Source organism: Pelobates fuscus, chromosome 4 (assembly GCF_036172605.1).
Source record: "Pelobates fuscus isolate aPelFus1 chromosome 4, aPelFus1.pri, whole genome shotgun sequence".
Classification (NCBI taxonomy): domain Eukaryota; kingdom Metazoa; phylum Chordata; class Amphibia; order Anura; family Pelobatidae; genus Pelobates; species Pelobates fuscus.
The window spans coordinates 166,694,901-166,713,387 of NC_086320.1; the positions used below are offsets into that span (position 1 = coordinate 166,694,901).

The 18,487-nt window shown below is 40.1% G+C and overlaps 1 protein-coding gene across 1 annotated transcript in view; it reads right to left on the minus strand.

Moving 5' to 3' along the window:
- The window catches only part of LOC134607931 (collagen alpha-1(IX) chain-like), a 103,527-nt gene that overhangs the window by 69,019 nt on the left and 16,021 nt on the right, over positions 1-18,487 (minus strand). Inside the window, exon 2 of the mRNA XM_063450527.1 lies at positions 1,451-1,559. Within this exon, the coding sequence (XP_063306597.1) occupies positions 1,451-1,559 (109 nt within the window). The remainder of the gene's footprint in view (positions 1-1,450; positions 1,560-18,487) is intronic.

Sequence of the window (18,487 nt, forward strand, 5' to 3'; positions counted from 1 at the left end):
CGGCATTGAGCTGAGAGTGGCTGTACAGAGTTTCGGTCATTGGCTGAGAGGGATCAGCTGACACTTTCACTCAATGAGCTGCCCACCACAGCAGGATTTAGCTAAGGACAGCTAACGACACTCCATGCAAGGTCTTTTGGCTTTCCATAGAGGAAGTGGAAGTTGTTGTTTTTTTGGGCCAAAGTGCTACATATACAGCAACCACCATGGAAAACATAATGTTTCACAAGATTTATCCCTTTGTACCCCAAATTGTTTATTATTTTGCCTTGCTAAATCCTCGCCCATAGTTTGTTAATGTTTCCAATACATTCATATTGGAATTTGTGTTATATTTCTGGTTTGCGCACATTTTGATATAAATAACTTTGCTGTACCATATCATCATAATTTGCTACAATTGTGTGATTTCTCTTATGTCACAAGGTAAACAATACATTCTCACTTAACAGTGAAGATTCTTGAGGTTGTTCAGTTAATGTCTTTCATGGCAATAGGGGTTTAGTTCATGAAAATTCTATATAAATAAGTTAGGGACAACATGAGAGGTGGAGCTATGGTGTAATAGCCTCTAGGTTTAGCCACTAAAATTGGGAATGTGAAAAAAAGACAGAATTCCAGCCAGCTGGCCAAAATTGGTGTATTAAAAAAAATAAAATAAATAAAAACATCCACAACACACCTCGGGAGCTTTCAAAATTTTTAGATATTACTATTGTTTTTTCACTATCTATGGTAACTCTCTTGTCTCTGCTGGCAGAAGGATTTAAAAAGGCTCTAGCTAGCCATTTTGCCGTATGATTTTTCATGGTTATTTAACCCCTTAAGGACCAAACTTCTGGAATAAAAGGGAATCATGGCATGTCACACATGTCATGTGTCCTTAAGGGGTTAAAGGAATACACCCATCAAGAAACAGTTTTTAAGTTTTTTGTTTTTTGGTGTTTTTTTTGGTTAAAGTAACTTCCTTTCCTGATCCCACCAAAAAAAATCTAAAACATATATCTGTTCCAGCACTCTAGCTGCTGGGAATGAATGTAAAGTGTGGGTGGATTGAGGGGTGGATACGGGCAGCACAAAGTGGGGCCATGTCACCTTTGAACTTCTGTCACCAATATGCTGTGTGCGATGTCGTTAGATATATAAATTGCACAGAATCGATATTAGTCAGCCCAGAACTCTGCAGCAGAGGGGATAAGATCAGTATGTGCAGTGACTCTGTACACAGACTTCAGGTACCATGACTACTTCAAATCCATAAACTGGTCATTGTGCATGCAGTAACACGTTAAATACTTTATGTGATTTCAAACTTTTTCACTGAGCTAAACTGAACAGACAGCTGAATTTGATCAAATAAATTCATAAATCATAAATTAAAAAGGGATGCCAAAAAAAAAAGAGAGATTGCATTGTTGTCTGAAAATACATGGAACTATGTCTCTTTTACCTGATTGTTCTTCTAAATCATCTTGTCCATAGGTATTGATGATCTGCATAGCAAGCAACCAGCTTACAAACAGCCATGTTATTCCAGCTTTTTGGACACAATGGGAACTCTGCAACATATAAATCGATGTCATTGTGTTCTTTATTCAAAAACATATTTATCCACTGACAAGTTAGGTTAAGCCTATGTACAGTCATTATAGGTGCCCAGCTCTTGGGAAAGACCACCTAAGAAATAATGGAGGAGATACTTTATGGTTTATTGAATAGAACATACCAAATAGATCAGTTACATTTGAACAAATAGTATATAGTAAATAGAAGCCTGGCTAAAACCAGGTACCAGTATTTTAAAGTAGAGCATTACCTGATATGTACCCATGGCCAGCGCTCCCGATAGGCAAACTAGGTAGACGTCTAGGGCGCTGGTTGGGGGGGGGGGGGGCGCCGTCCCTGGCTTTATGTTTATGCCACGGGTGCCCTCCATCAACTTAGATTATTCTGAGTATGCCACCGGCCATTTTACCAGGCACTAGGAAGCACTTACATTGTTGCTGTAGTTGTTGCCCGGTAGAATACCGGTCCGGCGGCATACTCAACAGCCCTCAGAGACAGGTCCCTCCCAGACATCCATTGCGGCGGCAGCGCACAGGCGCTTTAATTCCTCGCTCCCACCCCTTCCCCTGTACGTGGGGAGAAGTGGGCGGGAGCATAACAGGTACAGGAAATATGCTGAGAAAGGACATGATGGGCAGCCAGGCGCAGGCAACGAACAACAATGAAGGTAAAGTATGTCAGAGAATGTGTGCTAGTCTGCTTCAGTCAGTATGTTTATGTATGTCAGTCTGTATGGGTCAGTGTGTGTCTGTATGGGTCAGTGTGTCTGTATGGGTGAGTGCGTCTGTATGGGTCAGTGTCTCTGTCTGTATGGGTCAGTTTGTGTCTGTATGGGTCATTGTGTGCCTGTATGGGTCAGTGTCTGTGTCAGGTTTCAAAACTGACATGTAAGACTTTTTCGTTTATTACTGGCCCTTTAAGTGAACTTAATGATGTTTTTCTCTTGTGGCCTCCCTAGCCACTAAACTTGTCTCTCTCCCTATCATCCTCACCTGGATTAACTCATTAGGAGGATTGATAAGTCTACTCCTAGCACACAACAGTGCCTTGACACTGAAGTCTATGCTCTGATAAAGAATCTCTGTTCCTGGTAATATCTTGTCTTTTATCTACGATTTCATTCTGTAGAGGACCTGCAGTGCCTCATCCTGTACTCATCTGCATTTCCTCATACTGAAAGGCACTAACCTGTATTACTTCATCCTGAACTTGCCTGAAAGACTTTCCTTATCAGCTTCCAAGAATCCTGATTTGTGGCGTTTTGCCTTCATTGAAGAATCTTAACTGCTTCAATTGCTGCATCACTGCATGATCTCGTAAGCAACCTGCATTATATTATTTTGGAATATACCTACCTGTTTCAACCTCTGCAAGTCTGCATGATCCTGTATTGCTTTATCCTAAAAGGTATTTACCTATAACTAGCTGCATTGCAAAGTATCCTGGAAATTATTAACTACTTTGTATAACTTCAAGCCTGCTTGTATACAAAAGACTTTATACATTTACTTTCTAAAGACCTTGTTTGTGGCATATCGCCTAAACCCTGTTTTTCTCACAAAGTATTCTGTTTGTGGCAGACTGCCCTTCTTTATTTTCGGTAAATTTGTTATGTCTAATACGACAAAGTTTTAACCAATAACCCTTGCAATCGTCTCCTCTCTGGCCTGCTCAGGAGCATGACAGTCTGTGTCTTCATGGGCCGCTGTGTGTCTGCATGGGTCAATGTGTGTGTGCCTGCATTGGTCAGTGTTTCTGTATGTGTGTGTCTGCATGGGTCAGTGTGTGTCAGTCTGCATGAGTTAGAGCGTGTGTGTCAGTTTGCATGGGTCTGTGTGTGTGTGTCAGTTTGTATTTGTCAGTGTGTCTATATGTGTGTGTCTGCATGGATCAGTGTTTGTGTGTGTATGAGTCAGTGTGTGTCAGTTTGCATGGTCAGTGTGTGTTAGTCTGCATGATTGGGTGAAGCAAATGGGGCGGCAAATTTATTTTATTTTTTTTGCCTAGGGCGCCAAAAATGCTTGCACCGGCCTGGTATGTACCCAACACTCTCACTTACTTCATCATCTGCTGTTAAGCAGCTCTTTACACATTGAGCCTTGTGGACTCATGTGTAGTGAATGTGATACTATTCCAGGTCCAGTGTAGCTATGTGAGGCAGGGGAACTAATGGAACCCACGTACAGAAATTAGATTATCTGATGAGCAAGGTAGAGGAACAGATGGATAGGTAAGTAAAGATTTTTTGAACATTCATCTGACATTGCAGATGCAAACCAAACAGAAGCCAACCCTATGTGCACACAGAACTGGAATTAACTGGTTAAATAGCTAAATAATATCTAAGTGCTTCTACTGACACTTTCATACACTTTACATTGATCCTTGGTAGTATAGGATACAAACACATAATAAGAATGTGAGAGTGGTCACCAAATTATGTATCAGTTGACTTCTTTCTTATTTTAGCTTGGTCAATGGTAATGGTAACACTTATAAAATGTGCTCTGTAAGGGTCATGATAGATGTGTTGCTGGTTCTGACAAACATACTTACATTATTTGTACACTTTTTAAAATACATATAGTAGGTATAACAGACTTAAATCAATTTACAAGTTGCCAGGAAAATGCCATATCTCATAAAATTAAGTATGCTTAGAATTCAGAAGAGCAATATAACTGATTATTTTATTTTGCTTTGCATATCACTTAAAGTGCATAAAGTAAGTTCGTGTTGTAATACCCTCTAGAAAGTGAGATTTGGCATTAAACAACATTTGTTTTGCATTTTCCTAAACCAGATAAATACTTTGATTTTAGAGGTTTTCTTTTTTTTTAATTATTATAATTTCATTCTTTATTTGTTCCTGTGGACTCTGGCAACCCTTGTGTATTAGTAAGTTGAAACCTTTAATGTGTACCAACCCACATTATCATACAATGGGTATGGTCATATATACATAAATACTGACATTAACGTTGTGAGGGTGCTGCAGTTTTCATAGAAATTAAATGTACATATCATTGCATTACAGAAAAAAAGTTATAAGGTAAAAAAAATATTTTATAAAACAAAATATCTTTGGTTGGTAGAACAGAGTGAAATACTAAGAGCATTTAAAAAAAAAAAAAGTATATAAAAAACAACTGTCAGGTTTCATTTTTATATTTATGCTGTTAAGAAAGTATAATTAGATTTTTGTTGTCTGAGACTGTCACAGACAGGAGTGTATATTGAATTTCCCATGCTTCGTCTTATTATGTATGATCAACATACTTCAGAGATTGTTTTCTATATTAAGCCAACTTAGTGTAGTACAGATATGGCCATTTTTGCTTTATACCTTTTTGATAATGTTTACATTTTTGAGAATGATTTGGCACCATGAAGTTGTATTTAACATGCTGTATGACATTTTGTTACCAAACAAGCTGCACATACATAAGGGTTCAAACGACTGCAAAAACATTTATGTGTCAAATAGAATTCTGTTTCAAATGGGTTTCATTCAGTAAACGACAAAGTATTAACTACCTGTTAATGCCGCTTACCTTCTAGAAAGTGCAATATATCACTTTTCTTAAAATTGTTCATAAAGTAAGCAATGCTAAATTTAGAAGAATTGCAATACTGTACTGCACTTTCTCATCTAGAGAAAATTAAAAACTGAAAAAGCAGTAATGTTTTTTTTTCTTTTTTAATAATGATCTGCAAAAAAGTATAGAAAAATTATTTAAAAAAAAAAAAGATTTTTCTTCTTAAAAGAGAGGATATATTCCCACACACACGCATTATAATAATTCTGCATTATTTGAAAGACATTATGGTTGGGCTTCCAACTAGTGGTCTTCTGGTAGTCTCTCAGTAGTCTAAACCTTGATTGCAAGTTTGTCTATTATAGGTGTGTGTCACTGTGTGTTTCCGAAGTTCAGGTGATAGCCTTTGTACGTGGGATATCTGTGGGTCTTTTAGAAGTGAAAAGATCATGTTGATAAAAACCAGGTTCCTTATTAATAAAAAGACAAAACACAACAAAAAGGTAGCAGCACTCTCGGATTTAAAAGTCCAAAATGTATTAATTCAAAGTTTAAAAACGATCAACGTTTCAGTCCTGCATGAGGACTTTCATCATTTGGACTGAAACGTTGAAACGTTGATCGTTTTTAAACTTTGAATTAATACATTGTGGACTTTTAAATCCGAGAGTGCTGTTACCTTTTTGGAGGAATGGATACTACCAGGGCCGGATTTAGATGAAAAGAGGCCCTAGGCTATTCCACTTATGAGGCCCTTTCACCTCCCATTTTTAAGTTTGTAAATTACATGAGAGACAATAAAATACATCATTACTTATATATATATCAATATGTTAAATGAAACATGTTGTGATTGGTACTAACCTTTATAAAAAATGTGGCACGGATAATAAATTAAAAAAAAGTCGAGATGAGGAGGGGGGGGGGGTGATGAGGAGAGGGAGAGGGGTGACGAGGAGAGGGGGGGTGACTAAAAAAATTACCTTAAATCCCTGGTGGTCCGGTGGCCCTCATTTTCGGTCTGCACCTCCGCAGAGCTGCAGACCATGGATCTCGCGAGACCCAATCAGAGCGTTGCCGTGGTAACCTGCGGCAACGCTCTGATTGGGCAGTGCACGCGAGATCCATGGTCTGCAGCTCTGCACATTGCGGAGTTGCAGACCGCCGGTCTCGGCGATCGCGGCAGGAGGGGCATTGCAGTCTGCCCCGGGCACCCACCTAGTAAGTGGTACCTGGAGCGGAACGCCCCCCCCCCGCACCCTCCTTAGTACGCCACTGGTCATATCATATGCGTAGAATTTCTCCTTATTTTCGGTTCAGTGTTTTAGTGTTCACTGTTTTTAGAATAGTGCAATTTTGCTAACAATTTGAATGTAGGCCCCTCTTGATCTTGAGGCCCTAGGCTGAAGCCTAGTTAGCCTATAGGAAAATCCATCCCTGGATACTACTAACCTTGGTATGCTAGCACCCGGGTACTAAGGGATTCTAAAGCGTGAGTGCAAGAGCATTTTCTATTTTTTTCATATATATATATATATATATGAAAAAAGCTAAATGTGAGAACTGCACACATGGGATTCCCAGGGCCTCAAGGGATCTAAAGGAGCAGCTAGACTGCCTCTGCTTCTTCTCTGATAGAGCCGTGATACCACCAGACTGGCTATCTATAGTGACTTCTTACTTGGATTATGAGTGTGCATAGGTGTGTGTTTGTGTGTATATACACAAACACACACCTATGCACACTCATAATCCAAGTAAGAAGTCACTATAGATAGCCGGTCTGGTGGTATCACGGCTCTATCAGAGAAGAAGCAGATGCAGTCTTGCTGCTCCTTTAGATCCCTTGAGGCCCTGGGAATCCCATGTGTGCAGTTCTCACATTGAGCTCTGCTGCATTTGTCGTAGAAATTTGAGTTTTGAAAAGTGAAAGTGTGCAGGAAGTTTATTATATAGTAGATTATTACCAGGCAAAACCAGATTCCTGCACACATGCAATAGTCAGGAAACCAGAGGACAACATAGTCAGGATAAAAGTAAGGCTATATACCAAGCACAGAACTACCAGCAATGACACCAGTCCCCAGATGGTCAGGTGACTTATTTATGTTTATTGTGAGGTATAGGGTGCAGGCACCCTGGGACCCTTCATGATCATGAGACACCACTGGTTGGTCCTGCCAAGCAACAGATGGAGGCAGGGCTGCAGGGCCGGACTGGCCCACCGGGATACCGGGGAATTTCCCGGTGGGCCGCGGCACATGGGGCTGGGCTGACAGCCCCATTCAGTGAGCAGGCTCCTGTGATCCTGGCCGGCCATGTGCGAGCTGTGCGGCCGCACAGGGTCCCATGGGAGCGGGGGGAGCCAGGCGGCCGGCACAGCTCACACATGGCCAGCCGGGATCATCTAAAAAAAACAACAACAAAAAATCTGCGGCGGGGGCGGAGCTTGCTGTGCGGCGGCGGCGGAGCTTAGTGTGCGGCGGGGGCCTGACTGACTGCACCATGGGAAGCAGGAAGGAGTCCCTGCTTCCCCAACAACCAGCCTTCAGGAGCTCCATGGGATGTGGAGGTAAGAAGCAGGTCAGTGTGTCTGTGTGACTGCCTGTGTGTGTGACTGTCTGCGTGTGTGACACTCTGCGTGTGTGTGCGTGTGTGTGCATGTGTGTGACTGCCTCTGTGTGACTGCCTCTGTGTGACTGCCTCTGTGTGACTGCCTCTGTGTGTATGACTGTCTGCCTCTGTGTGTGACTGCCTCTGTGTGTGACTGTCTGTGTGTGTGATTGTCTGTGTCCATGTGACTGCGTGCGTGTGACTGCCTGTGGGTGACTGTCTGCCTGTGTGTGTGACTGTCTGCCTGTCTCTGTATGTGTGGATGTTTGCCTCGGTGTCAGTGACTGTCTGCCTTTGTGTGTGTGCATCTGCTAGTGAGTGAGTGAGCGAGCGAGCGAGCAAGCATCTGTGTGTGTGTGTGTGTACGCGCATCTGCTAGTGAGGGAGCCTCTGTGTGTGTGTGCGCCTGCTAGTGAGTTTGTGTGTGTCAGTGAGCTTGTCTGTAGTGAATCTGTGTGTTAGTGAGCTCTTCTGTAGGGAGCATGTGTGTGTCAATGGGATTGTCTGTAGGGAGAGTGTGTGCGCATCAGTGAGCTTGTCTGTAGTGAGCGTGTATGTGTGACAGTGAGCTTGTCTGTAGTAAGCTTGTGTGTGTGTATCAGTTTGTCTGTACTAAATTTGTGTGTGTGCCAGTAACCTTGTCTTGTGTGTCATTGAGATTGGATGTCAATGAGCCTATTTGTGTGCATCAGTAAGATTGTCTGTGTCTGCATGTGCGTATGCTTTACTGTATAATTTAATTACCCTGAAAGAACTTTATAATATACATACAAATATTCATACCATAATCATAGCAACAATATAGGCGTTCTTATTTTATATACAGTGTTCATCTTATCTATGATTAATCTACATTCACACAAACTTCAACATCCATTGAAACATAGAATGGGTTATCTCTTCGTCTTTAAATTATTAGTCCCTTTTTTTTCTAATTTTTTTTCCTTTCTTTTTAGCTTTCTATATGGTTTATATCTACTATAAGGGTATTATATATCTCTCTTATTGAGTTTTTTTTATTAGCATTAAGCCAGATTATTCCTTTTTCCATCTCTAATTGAGTCAGAATTTGGCCCTTTAAATGATGCATATTTGGAATATCTGTTTTTTTCCATGATCTTGCAATCAGGAGCTTTGTAGCGATAAGACAATGTATAACTAGTATTTCATTTTTTTTTATCTAGCTTGTTTTTGTAAATATGTAATAAAGCTGTTTATGGTGAGAAATTTAGATGAATATTATTTATCTTTGCTATTATTTTATATGTAAGGTCCCATAATGGTTGGATTCTAGGGCAGCTCCACAATATGTGTAACATGGAGCCGTCTAAGTTAAAGCATCTCCAACAATTTGGAGGATTAGTTTGACATATCTTATTTAATCTCCTTGGAACCATATACCATCTATAGCTGACTTTAATAAAGTTTTCCAGTATATTTAAGCAATGGAGATGTTTTTCAATTTTTTTAAATGCAAGGCACCACGAATTAAAGTCAACTTCGGTGTCAAAATCTCTTTCCCATTTTTTAAAAGCTGTGGGTATGTTAGGTTGCTTTATAGAATTTAACAAAACAAGTATTAGGGAATATTTCCTTTTCATAGTTTCTACAGATAGAATCTTTCTAAGTAGATTTCCTTTATCCCCATTATATTTTAGAAGGTGCATCTTTAGGATACTCTTAATACGCAAGTAATTAAAAATTTCTCTAGGTGGTAAGGCTAATCTTGTCTTTAGGGTGGGGTAGTCTTCCAAATGATCATTGTCATATATATCTTTAATACAGATATCAGAGCTATCATACCAGTTTTCCAGACATATTATCCATAATATTTTCCACCATTTTCAGAGATATGGTATCTGGGATTAAATCAACTATTCCCATTTTTTTTTATAGAATACCATTCATTTATTGTATGTGAAATAATCTTGGATTTAAATTCTGGTATGGTAACCCTTTTACCAATATTTGCCCAGAGTAATGTTTCTAGGTTAGACAACTCCTCTCTATATAGTTCTAATTTATACCACGCTTGTTCTTTACAATCTGCAGCTTGTAGATTTAAGGCATGTGACATCATAATTGCTTGATAAGTATTTATTATTAATGGGTATCCCAGACCTCCCCGATAGGCTTTATTCGCTAATGTTATTGAGTTGATTCTGGGTTTCTTGCCCCTCCATATAAAGTCTGTAAAACTTCTCTGTATTAAATTTAACCAGTGTAGTGGGATCTTAAGAGGGATCATGAGGAACAGATAGATCCATTTTGGGACTATATAAGCCCTAATCGTATTAATTCTGCCCCACCATGATATTTCATGAAACCTCCATTTCCTAAGCAATCTATTAATTTCTTTTAGTTGATTTAAAAAAATTTATTTCCATTAAACGAGCAACTTCAGATGTTAACAAAATGCCTAAATATGGAAGCTGTGTAATTGACCAGTTGAATGAATAACTTTGTCTTAACGTTTGTAACTGTGATTTCCCTATGTTTATAGTTAAGGCTAATGTTTTATTAATATTCATTTTGAAGTTGGAGACCTCGCCATATAATGTTATCTCCTGCATTAACAGTGGTAGCGAGTGTTCTGGTTCTGTAATAGTCAGTATAACATCGTCTGCATATAGACAGATTTTAAGTTGTTCATTTGGGATAGAAATCCCTTTTATTCCTATACTTTGTCTAATTGTGCATGCCAAGGGTTCCACTGAAATTACGTATAAAAGCGGTGAGAGTGGACAGCCCTGTCTCGTGCCGTTAAGAATTTTGAACCATTCAGATCTTAAGTCTCTACCTACAATTCTCGCTGACGGCTCCGAATACAGAGCCTCCACTGCCCCCATAAACCAACCTTCAAAACCCATTTTTAACATGGTTTGTTTTAGAAAATCCCAGCTGACCCTGTCGAAAGCCTTTTCGGCATAAATCGACAGGGTCAGCAGGGGCACCCCAGTTGTTTGGGCCCAGTCCATTATCTCTATCATTCTTCTAGTATTGTTATTGGAATGTCTCCCTGCTACAAAACCTATCTGGTCCTTGTGTATAATTTCTGGCAACACTGCTTGGAGTCTATTTGCCAAAATTGCTGAATAAAGTTTAACGTCAGCGTTTATTAATGATATTGAACGATAATTTGATAATTCTGTCGGGGATTTGCCCGGTTTTAATATAGGACTAATATGTGCTCTTAAAAAATCTGCTGAAGCATGGCCTACTTTTGATATTTCGTTAAATGTATCTGTTAACACTGGAATAATTTGAAATTTAAAGTTTTTATAAAATTGATTAGTATATCCATCAGGACATACTTTTTGGTTTGCTAAATTCTTAATTGCCCGTTCTAATTCTTCTGTTGTAAATGGCTCATTTAAATTCTTTTTCTGATCAATTGAGATTTTCGGCATTTTTATCTTTGATAAATATCTTTCCATGGCTGTTATTTGGGGATTTAAGTTTAGATTATATCGTTTGCCATAGAATTTCCTAAATGTCTCGGCTATATCTTCAGGTTTTGTAATATTCTCACCTCCTACTATTATCTTATACATTTTTCTTTCCAAATTTTGTTTTTTTAGTCTATTTGTTAACATAGAGTCTACTTTGTTGTTTTTATAACATTTTTCTTTCAATTTTTTTAAATTTCGTTGAATTCTAGCCTCAATTAGCTTATTTTTATTTGTTTTGCAGATCTTAATCTTTTCTAATCTTTCTCTAGAAAAATTACTTTTATTCAAAGTTGATAAATTATAATATTCAATATACATATCTGATAATTTAACCTCTCTTTTTGTTTTATGTTGACTTGCCAACTTAATCCAATACCCTCTTATCACTGTTTTAAATGTACACCAAAGGCATTCTTTAGTAATCGCATCTGTTGAATTCTCTTTAAAAAATAAATCAATCAAGTTGGTCATATGATCGATATTTGACTTTATTTCTAAGAGGCTATCGTCTAGTCTCCATAATGGTGGAATTTTTTTTATTCCTTCTGCAACTTTGACTAATATTAAATCATGGTCAGACCACGTGTTCTCTATTATATTAACTGAGACTAGAAATTTAGAAAAATTTATATTTCCAAGAATCAAATCAATTCTTGCCGCTGAGCCGTGGGGGGCAGATCTGTGAGTATAGTTTTTCTCATTGGGATGCAACAATCTCCAGCAATCAATTAAATCAAATGTATTCACTAATTTGTTCATTTCTTTAGCCTGCTTTGCTAAATTTTGGTTAATTTTTTGATTTATACCCAGCCGTTTATCCATAATGGGGCCAAGTATACAGTTGAAATCCCCCGCTACTACTACTTTCCCTTTTTTCACCTGTTCAATTAATCTCAAGATCCTAGTTAATAACCTGATCGGATGTTTATTAGGTAAGTATACATTCACAAGTGTATACATCACCCCATTTAACAGGCCAACCAAGATTATAAATCTACCTTCCAAATCTGCATTTTGATATTGACACTCAAATACTATATCCTTAGAAAAAAATAATAGATACTCCGCTTTTTTTTTTCTTTTGTTGGGATGCATTATAGATTGTTGGAAATTTTTTATAGTGCCATAAACGTTTGTTACTTGCTAACCAATGAGTCTCCTGAATAAATCCGACTTTAACATTCTCTATGGTCATTACATCATATAGAAAGCCTCTTTTAACATGAGAGTTTAAGCCTTGCGCATTTATGGAAATTAATCTAATCATATATCGTTTTAGATATTAAACCGCTTAAGAGTTTAACCCAAATCATTCGGACATACTTTAAACATACAATAACATTTATCTCAATCATTACCCAAAAAATACTCAACATTCTCTTGGATAACCGGATGTGATCCAAGGTCTGGGTACCTTCTTGTGTACCCTATGGGGGAAGACAACCCAACCCGCAGAGAAGATAAGTCTCTTTATTTATTTAACTATTCGCTCTAGGTCTGAATAGGTAAGGGGGAGAGGGAGTTGTTACCTGTTAGAATTTTATCAACTGGTTATAAAATTCAGACATTTTAATTCCAATTTCTGACTAACTAGTTATTGAAAACGAGGAAGAGCAGTATATACTTATTAATATCTATCAAATATATACAGTTACAAATCGTTTCATTTTGTTAGATCTTTTTCAGTGTATGTTCCCTAAGCTAGAAATTTAAAGACATGTACATCATCTCTCAATTACCAATTAAAGCTTTTATCAACATATTATGTCTCACTTCTTATTTTGTATTTAAGTATCTTATGCAGTCTCAGTATAAAGTTTCAACTCTAGCTTATAAACATGCCATCTGTCTTATTCAATAACTATTGAATACCATATTATACCAAAGGCTCCGTCTACAATTCAATCCTAATTTCTATTTTAAGATTGACAAAAAAAAAATCAGTCTGTGATCTCCAAACTAGATGTTTAAAGACATGTAGTTTGTCTCGTTAATTAATACCTGTATCCTATAATAAAAACAATATTGGGAGCTCTTAATCTTGACTTTCCAGTACAGTTTGTTGGATGAATTCCTTTGAAAAATCACGTGTCACCAGGACAGGTTGAATACATATAGTTTCTTTAAACTTTGGAATGGTTCATCACAGGAGATTTTGCATTTGTGAGGTCATTTAAGGGACCTGCTGTAGTAGGAAAGTTGAAGAAAAATCTCCTAAAATAGCCAATAAGACCAGGACATATTCTGACTTGATTGTTAGTCGATGGTTGAGACAATTCAGTAAGGATTCTACTTAAGCAAGTTTTGCCTTGAATAACCCAGTCCCAGTGGAATAGCAAAGATACTTAGCCTCATCTAATGCCATTCATATGGAATTAAGGATGCTGTGCACTTTTGGTAAGTAAGACTCCCACTCTTTACTGTGTACAACCTCATCATCCAAGTAAGCAACTGGATAAAGGCATGTGGCTTTAGGATTCAGTTCATCATTCTTTGAAACGAAAGGTAAAACTTTGTATTGGAAAAGGTCACCTGGACTTAAAAAAAAAAAGTAGTGTTTTCTTTTCCCACGCTGTGATCAGTATTTGCCAATACTTCCTTTGGTCAGATGCAATGTGGTGGGGTACAGAGTTTTCACAAGTTTTTTTTACAAGTTTGTCAACTTTTGGCATCAGATATGCATCAAACATGGATATTGCCTTCATCCTTCAGCTTTGGATAGTCGTTGCAAAACCTGATTGTGCCATCAGATCTTGTTACAAGCACAATTAGGCTATTCCAGCCAGTTTGGAATTTTTGATTAGCCCAAGGTCCAACATTTTCTTCATTTCTGCTTTGATTGCTTCTATATGAGCTTCAGGTTTTTTATATTGCTTAAAATGTACTCTTTACCGAGGCTCAGTGACAATGTTATACATTTTTTAAGCAGGTCTCCTTGTAACTGTGGAGAAAATATCTTAATTTACTCTAATTTGTTTTTTTTATTTTACTCTTCTGATGGATGGTCAGAGATTCTGACATACTGACTGTGCGATTAAAGTTAAGTAGATTCACGTGATAGATTTGTACCTCTTTTCATCTTCCAGACAGTCTTACCTTATATTTCACCTTGTCCACTCTCTCAATGTTTTCACACGGTTCATGCCATGTTGCTATGAATTTATCTCTACATTGGGAGCCCTGTCATTTCGATTGTAGATATTCTGCACATGTTGTTGTGCATGTTCCATGTGTTCTTTAACTATGGGCATAATGGCTTCCATGCATTCCTGAATCTGAGTTATATACTCTAATACACATCTATTTGGTCTTGACACATTTTCCTACATCTCTTCTGGGGTGCCTACCATACACGAATTTACAATGCAAAAATCCAGTAGAGGTTTGAAAGACTTCTTTAGCAAACAATAAATGGTTCCTCTAATCATTACAATCAGTAGTCCATTGTGCTATTTATGATGTCAAGAGTACCCTGGCCCAGTTCCCAGGAAATATGGAAGAATGCTTAGCAACGGTTTTCACCTTACCTGGGTCCCCACTAGGCTCCATAGCTCCTTGGTGGTCTAGTGATGCATTTCTAGCTTCTGCAGAGCTCCAGAAGCTGCAACCATTGCCATTCATTGGCTGAGGACATCAGCTGACCACTCTCAGGGCTCTTTGTGGCTGCATTGATGCAGTTGAACACAAGTCGAATTTAGAGCCAGAGGGAATTGACATGGCTGCATAGTTTTTGGATCTATAATCTCTATTTAATGCAAATGCACCAAATTGAAAATAGAGCCCCGGAACTGTGACCGAATTGACACAGAAGCATCACCACAGGTATGTTTCCTGACAATCAGGGCCTGTGCAAGACTTTTTGGCACCCTAGGCAAAAACAAATTTGCCGCTTCATTCATCAAATCATGCAGACTAACACACACGCTGACTCAAGTAGACACACACTGACCATGCAAACTGACACACACGCACTAACCCATGTAGGCTGACACACACAGACTCATATACACACACTGATCCATGCAGACACACACATACAGACACACTGACCCATGCAGACACACATATAGACACACTGACCCATGCAAACTGACACACACACACTGACCCATGCAAACTGACACACACACACTGACCCATGCAAACTGACATACACGCACTAACCCATGTAGACTGACACACACAGACTCATATACACACACACTGACCCATGCAGACACACATACAGACACACTGACCCATGCAGACACACATATAGACACACTGACCCATGCAAACTGACACACACACACACTGACCCATGCAAACTGACACACACACACTGACCCATGCAAACTGACACACACACACTGACCCATGCAAACTGACACACACGCACTAACCCATGTAGACTGACACACACAGACTCATATACACACACTGACCCATGCAGACACACATACAGACACACTGACCCATGCAGACACACATATAGACAGACTGACCCATGCAAACTGACACACACACACTGACCCATGCAAACTGACACACACACACTGACCCATGCAAACTGACACACACACACTGACCCATGCAAACTGACATACACGCACTAACCCATGTAGACTGACACACACTGACCCATATACACACACTGACCCATGCAGACACACATACAGACACACTGACCCATGCAGACACACATATAGACACACTGACCCATGCAAACTCACACACACACACTGACCCATGCAAACTGACACACACACACTGACCCATGCAAACTGACCCATGCAAACTGACATACACGCACTAACCCATGTAGACTGACACACACTGACCCATATGCACACTTTGATCCATGCAGACACACACATACAGACACACTGACCAATGCAGACACACACATACAGACACACACATATAGACACACTCAGGGCCGGTGCAAGGATTTTTGCCGCCCTAGGCAAAAAAATAATTGCCCCCCCCCAGTCCCCCATGTGACATCACAATGCCCCACCCATATGATCTGCCATATGAACTAACGCCAGTGTGTGTTTACATTAAAAAGCCCACAGAGACAGGCTATAGACACCAGAACCACTTCATTAAGCTGTAGTGGTTCTGGGGACTATAGTGTCCCTTTAATGTGAGGTAAATTAGAGATTAGTGTCACTAATAATATGCTAGATTGCCTACTTACAACCAGATGAGGATGGTGATGGGCTCTGGCTTCAGTTTGGCTCCACAATGTTCTGGGAGAACGGGAAGCAGCACCATTTTTTGGGGCCCCTTACACAGCTCAAGGTCTGGGCCACAGGGCCTGATGGTGAGTATGCCCTTAAGGCCCACCCATAAGTCCACCTACATGTTCCACCCATGAGTTCACTCAAAGGGAGTGGAGTGTGTAGGGGATGTGATATTGCAGTGGATCTAATGTAGTGTATAGGCATACACTACATTTGTGTAGGTGATGCAGTGTGTTTGTGTGTAGTTGTCAGGATCGGGACAGGGATCCAACACGCAGAGTACAAACAGTAGCCAGATACGTATACCGGACCTTAGAATGGCCGGACTAACGTAAGTAGTACAGTATAGAATGGTCAAAGACAAGCCGAGGTCGAGGGTAACAGAAGACAGGTAAGCGAGAGACAAGCCGAATCAAGGGTAACAGAGATAAGCAGAGTAAGGTAAACAAGCCGGGTCAAAACCAAAAGGGATAATAGAATACACAAGCACTGAGTGACTAGAACAAGCTAGAACCACGACAGGGCAATGAGCTAATGAAAGAAGCTCTGTTAAATACCCTGTTCAGAGCAGTAACCACGCCCCCAAGGCGTCCTGATTGGTCCTGCAGCCATTGACTGACAGGTTGTTCCGGGGGAGTGTCCTGATGACTACTTCCTGCCTAGATGCTGTAAAAGGCAGTCACTCCCTCGCGGCCGGCCTAGCATGACCGGATAGACCGCGGGGAAGGGAGCCATCAGACCGTCTGGATGGAGGAACAGCTAAGTCTCTACCTCTTTCGGAGGTAGAGACCACAGGTACCCTGACAGTACCCCCCCTCTCAGATACGCCCACCGGGCGGAATGAACCGGGACGAGATGGGAAGCGAGAGTGATACGCCCTGCGGAGACGGGGAGCATGAACATCCTCCTGAGGTACCCAACTCCTCTCCTCAGGACCATATCCCTTCCAATCAACCAGATATTGTACTCTCCCCCGGGAGATTCGAGAATCAATAATAGAGTTAACCTCATACTCCTCCTGACCCTCCACCTGAACGGGGCGAGGAGGGGCTATTGTGGAGGAAAATCTGTTACATATGAGTGGTTTCAGCAATGAAACGTGAAACGAGTTCGGGATGCGTAAGGTATTAGGAAGAGCTAAACGATACGCAACTGGATTGATACGGGTCAGCACCCTGTAGGGTCCAATATAACGAGGAGCGAACTTCATGGAGGGCACTTTTAAACGGATGTTCCTCGTGCTCAGCCATACCCTATCACCTGGAACAAAGACCGGAGCCGCCCTTCTACGTTTATCAGCGTGTTTCTTGACCAACATAGAGTTGTGCACAAGGATTTGTCGAGTTTGATCCCACAACTTCCTCAAATTGGCAACATGAACATCAACCGACGGCACCCCCTGGGAAGGGGAATCCGAAGGAAGAATAGACGGATGAAAACCATAATTCATGAAGAAGGGGCTTGAATGAGTAGAATCGCAAACGAGATTGTTGTGTGCAAACTCCGCCCAAGGAATCAAACCGACCCAATCATCCTGGTGTTCAGAAACAAAGCATCGTAAATATTGTTCAATTTTCTGGTTGGTACGTTCAGCAGCTCCGTTAGACTGAGGATGATAGGCAGAAGAAAAGTTTAATTTAATACCAAGTTGAGAGCAGAAGGACCTCCAAAAGCGGGAAACAAATTGGGAGCCTCTGTCCGATACAATTTGAGAGGGTATCCCATGTAGGCGAAAAATCTCCTTAGCGAATATCTCTGCCAATTCGGGAGAAGACGGGAGTTTAGGCAGGGGAATGAAGTGTGCCATCTTAGTAAACCTGTCAACCACGGTGAGGATAACAGTCTGTCTTTTAGAGATAGGTAGATCGACAATAAAGTCCATGGCCAAACAGGACCATGGTTTTTCTGGAACCTCCAAGGGTTGCAGGAATCCACATGGAAGCGTATGGGGTTGTTTGGTTTTAGTACAAACTTCACATGCAGCGATGAACTCCTCAATGTCCCTCCGTAAAGCAGGCCACCAGAAGTCCTTAGAGATCAACGCGTAAGTTTTGCGAATACCAGGATGTCCCGCCATCTTGCTATTATG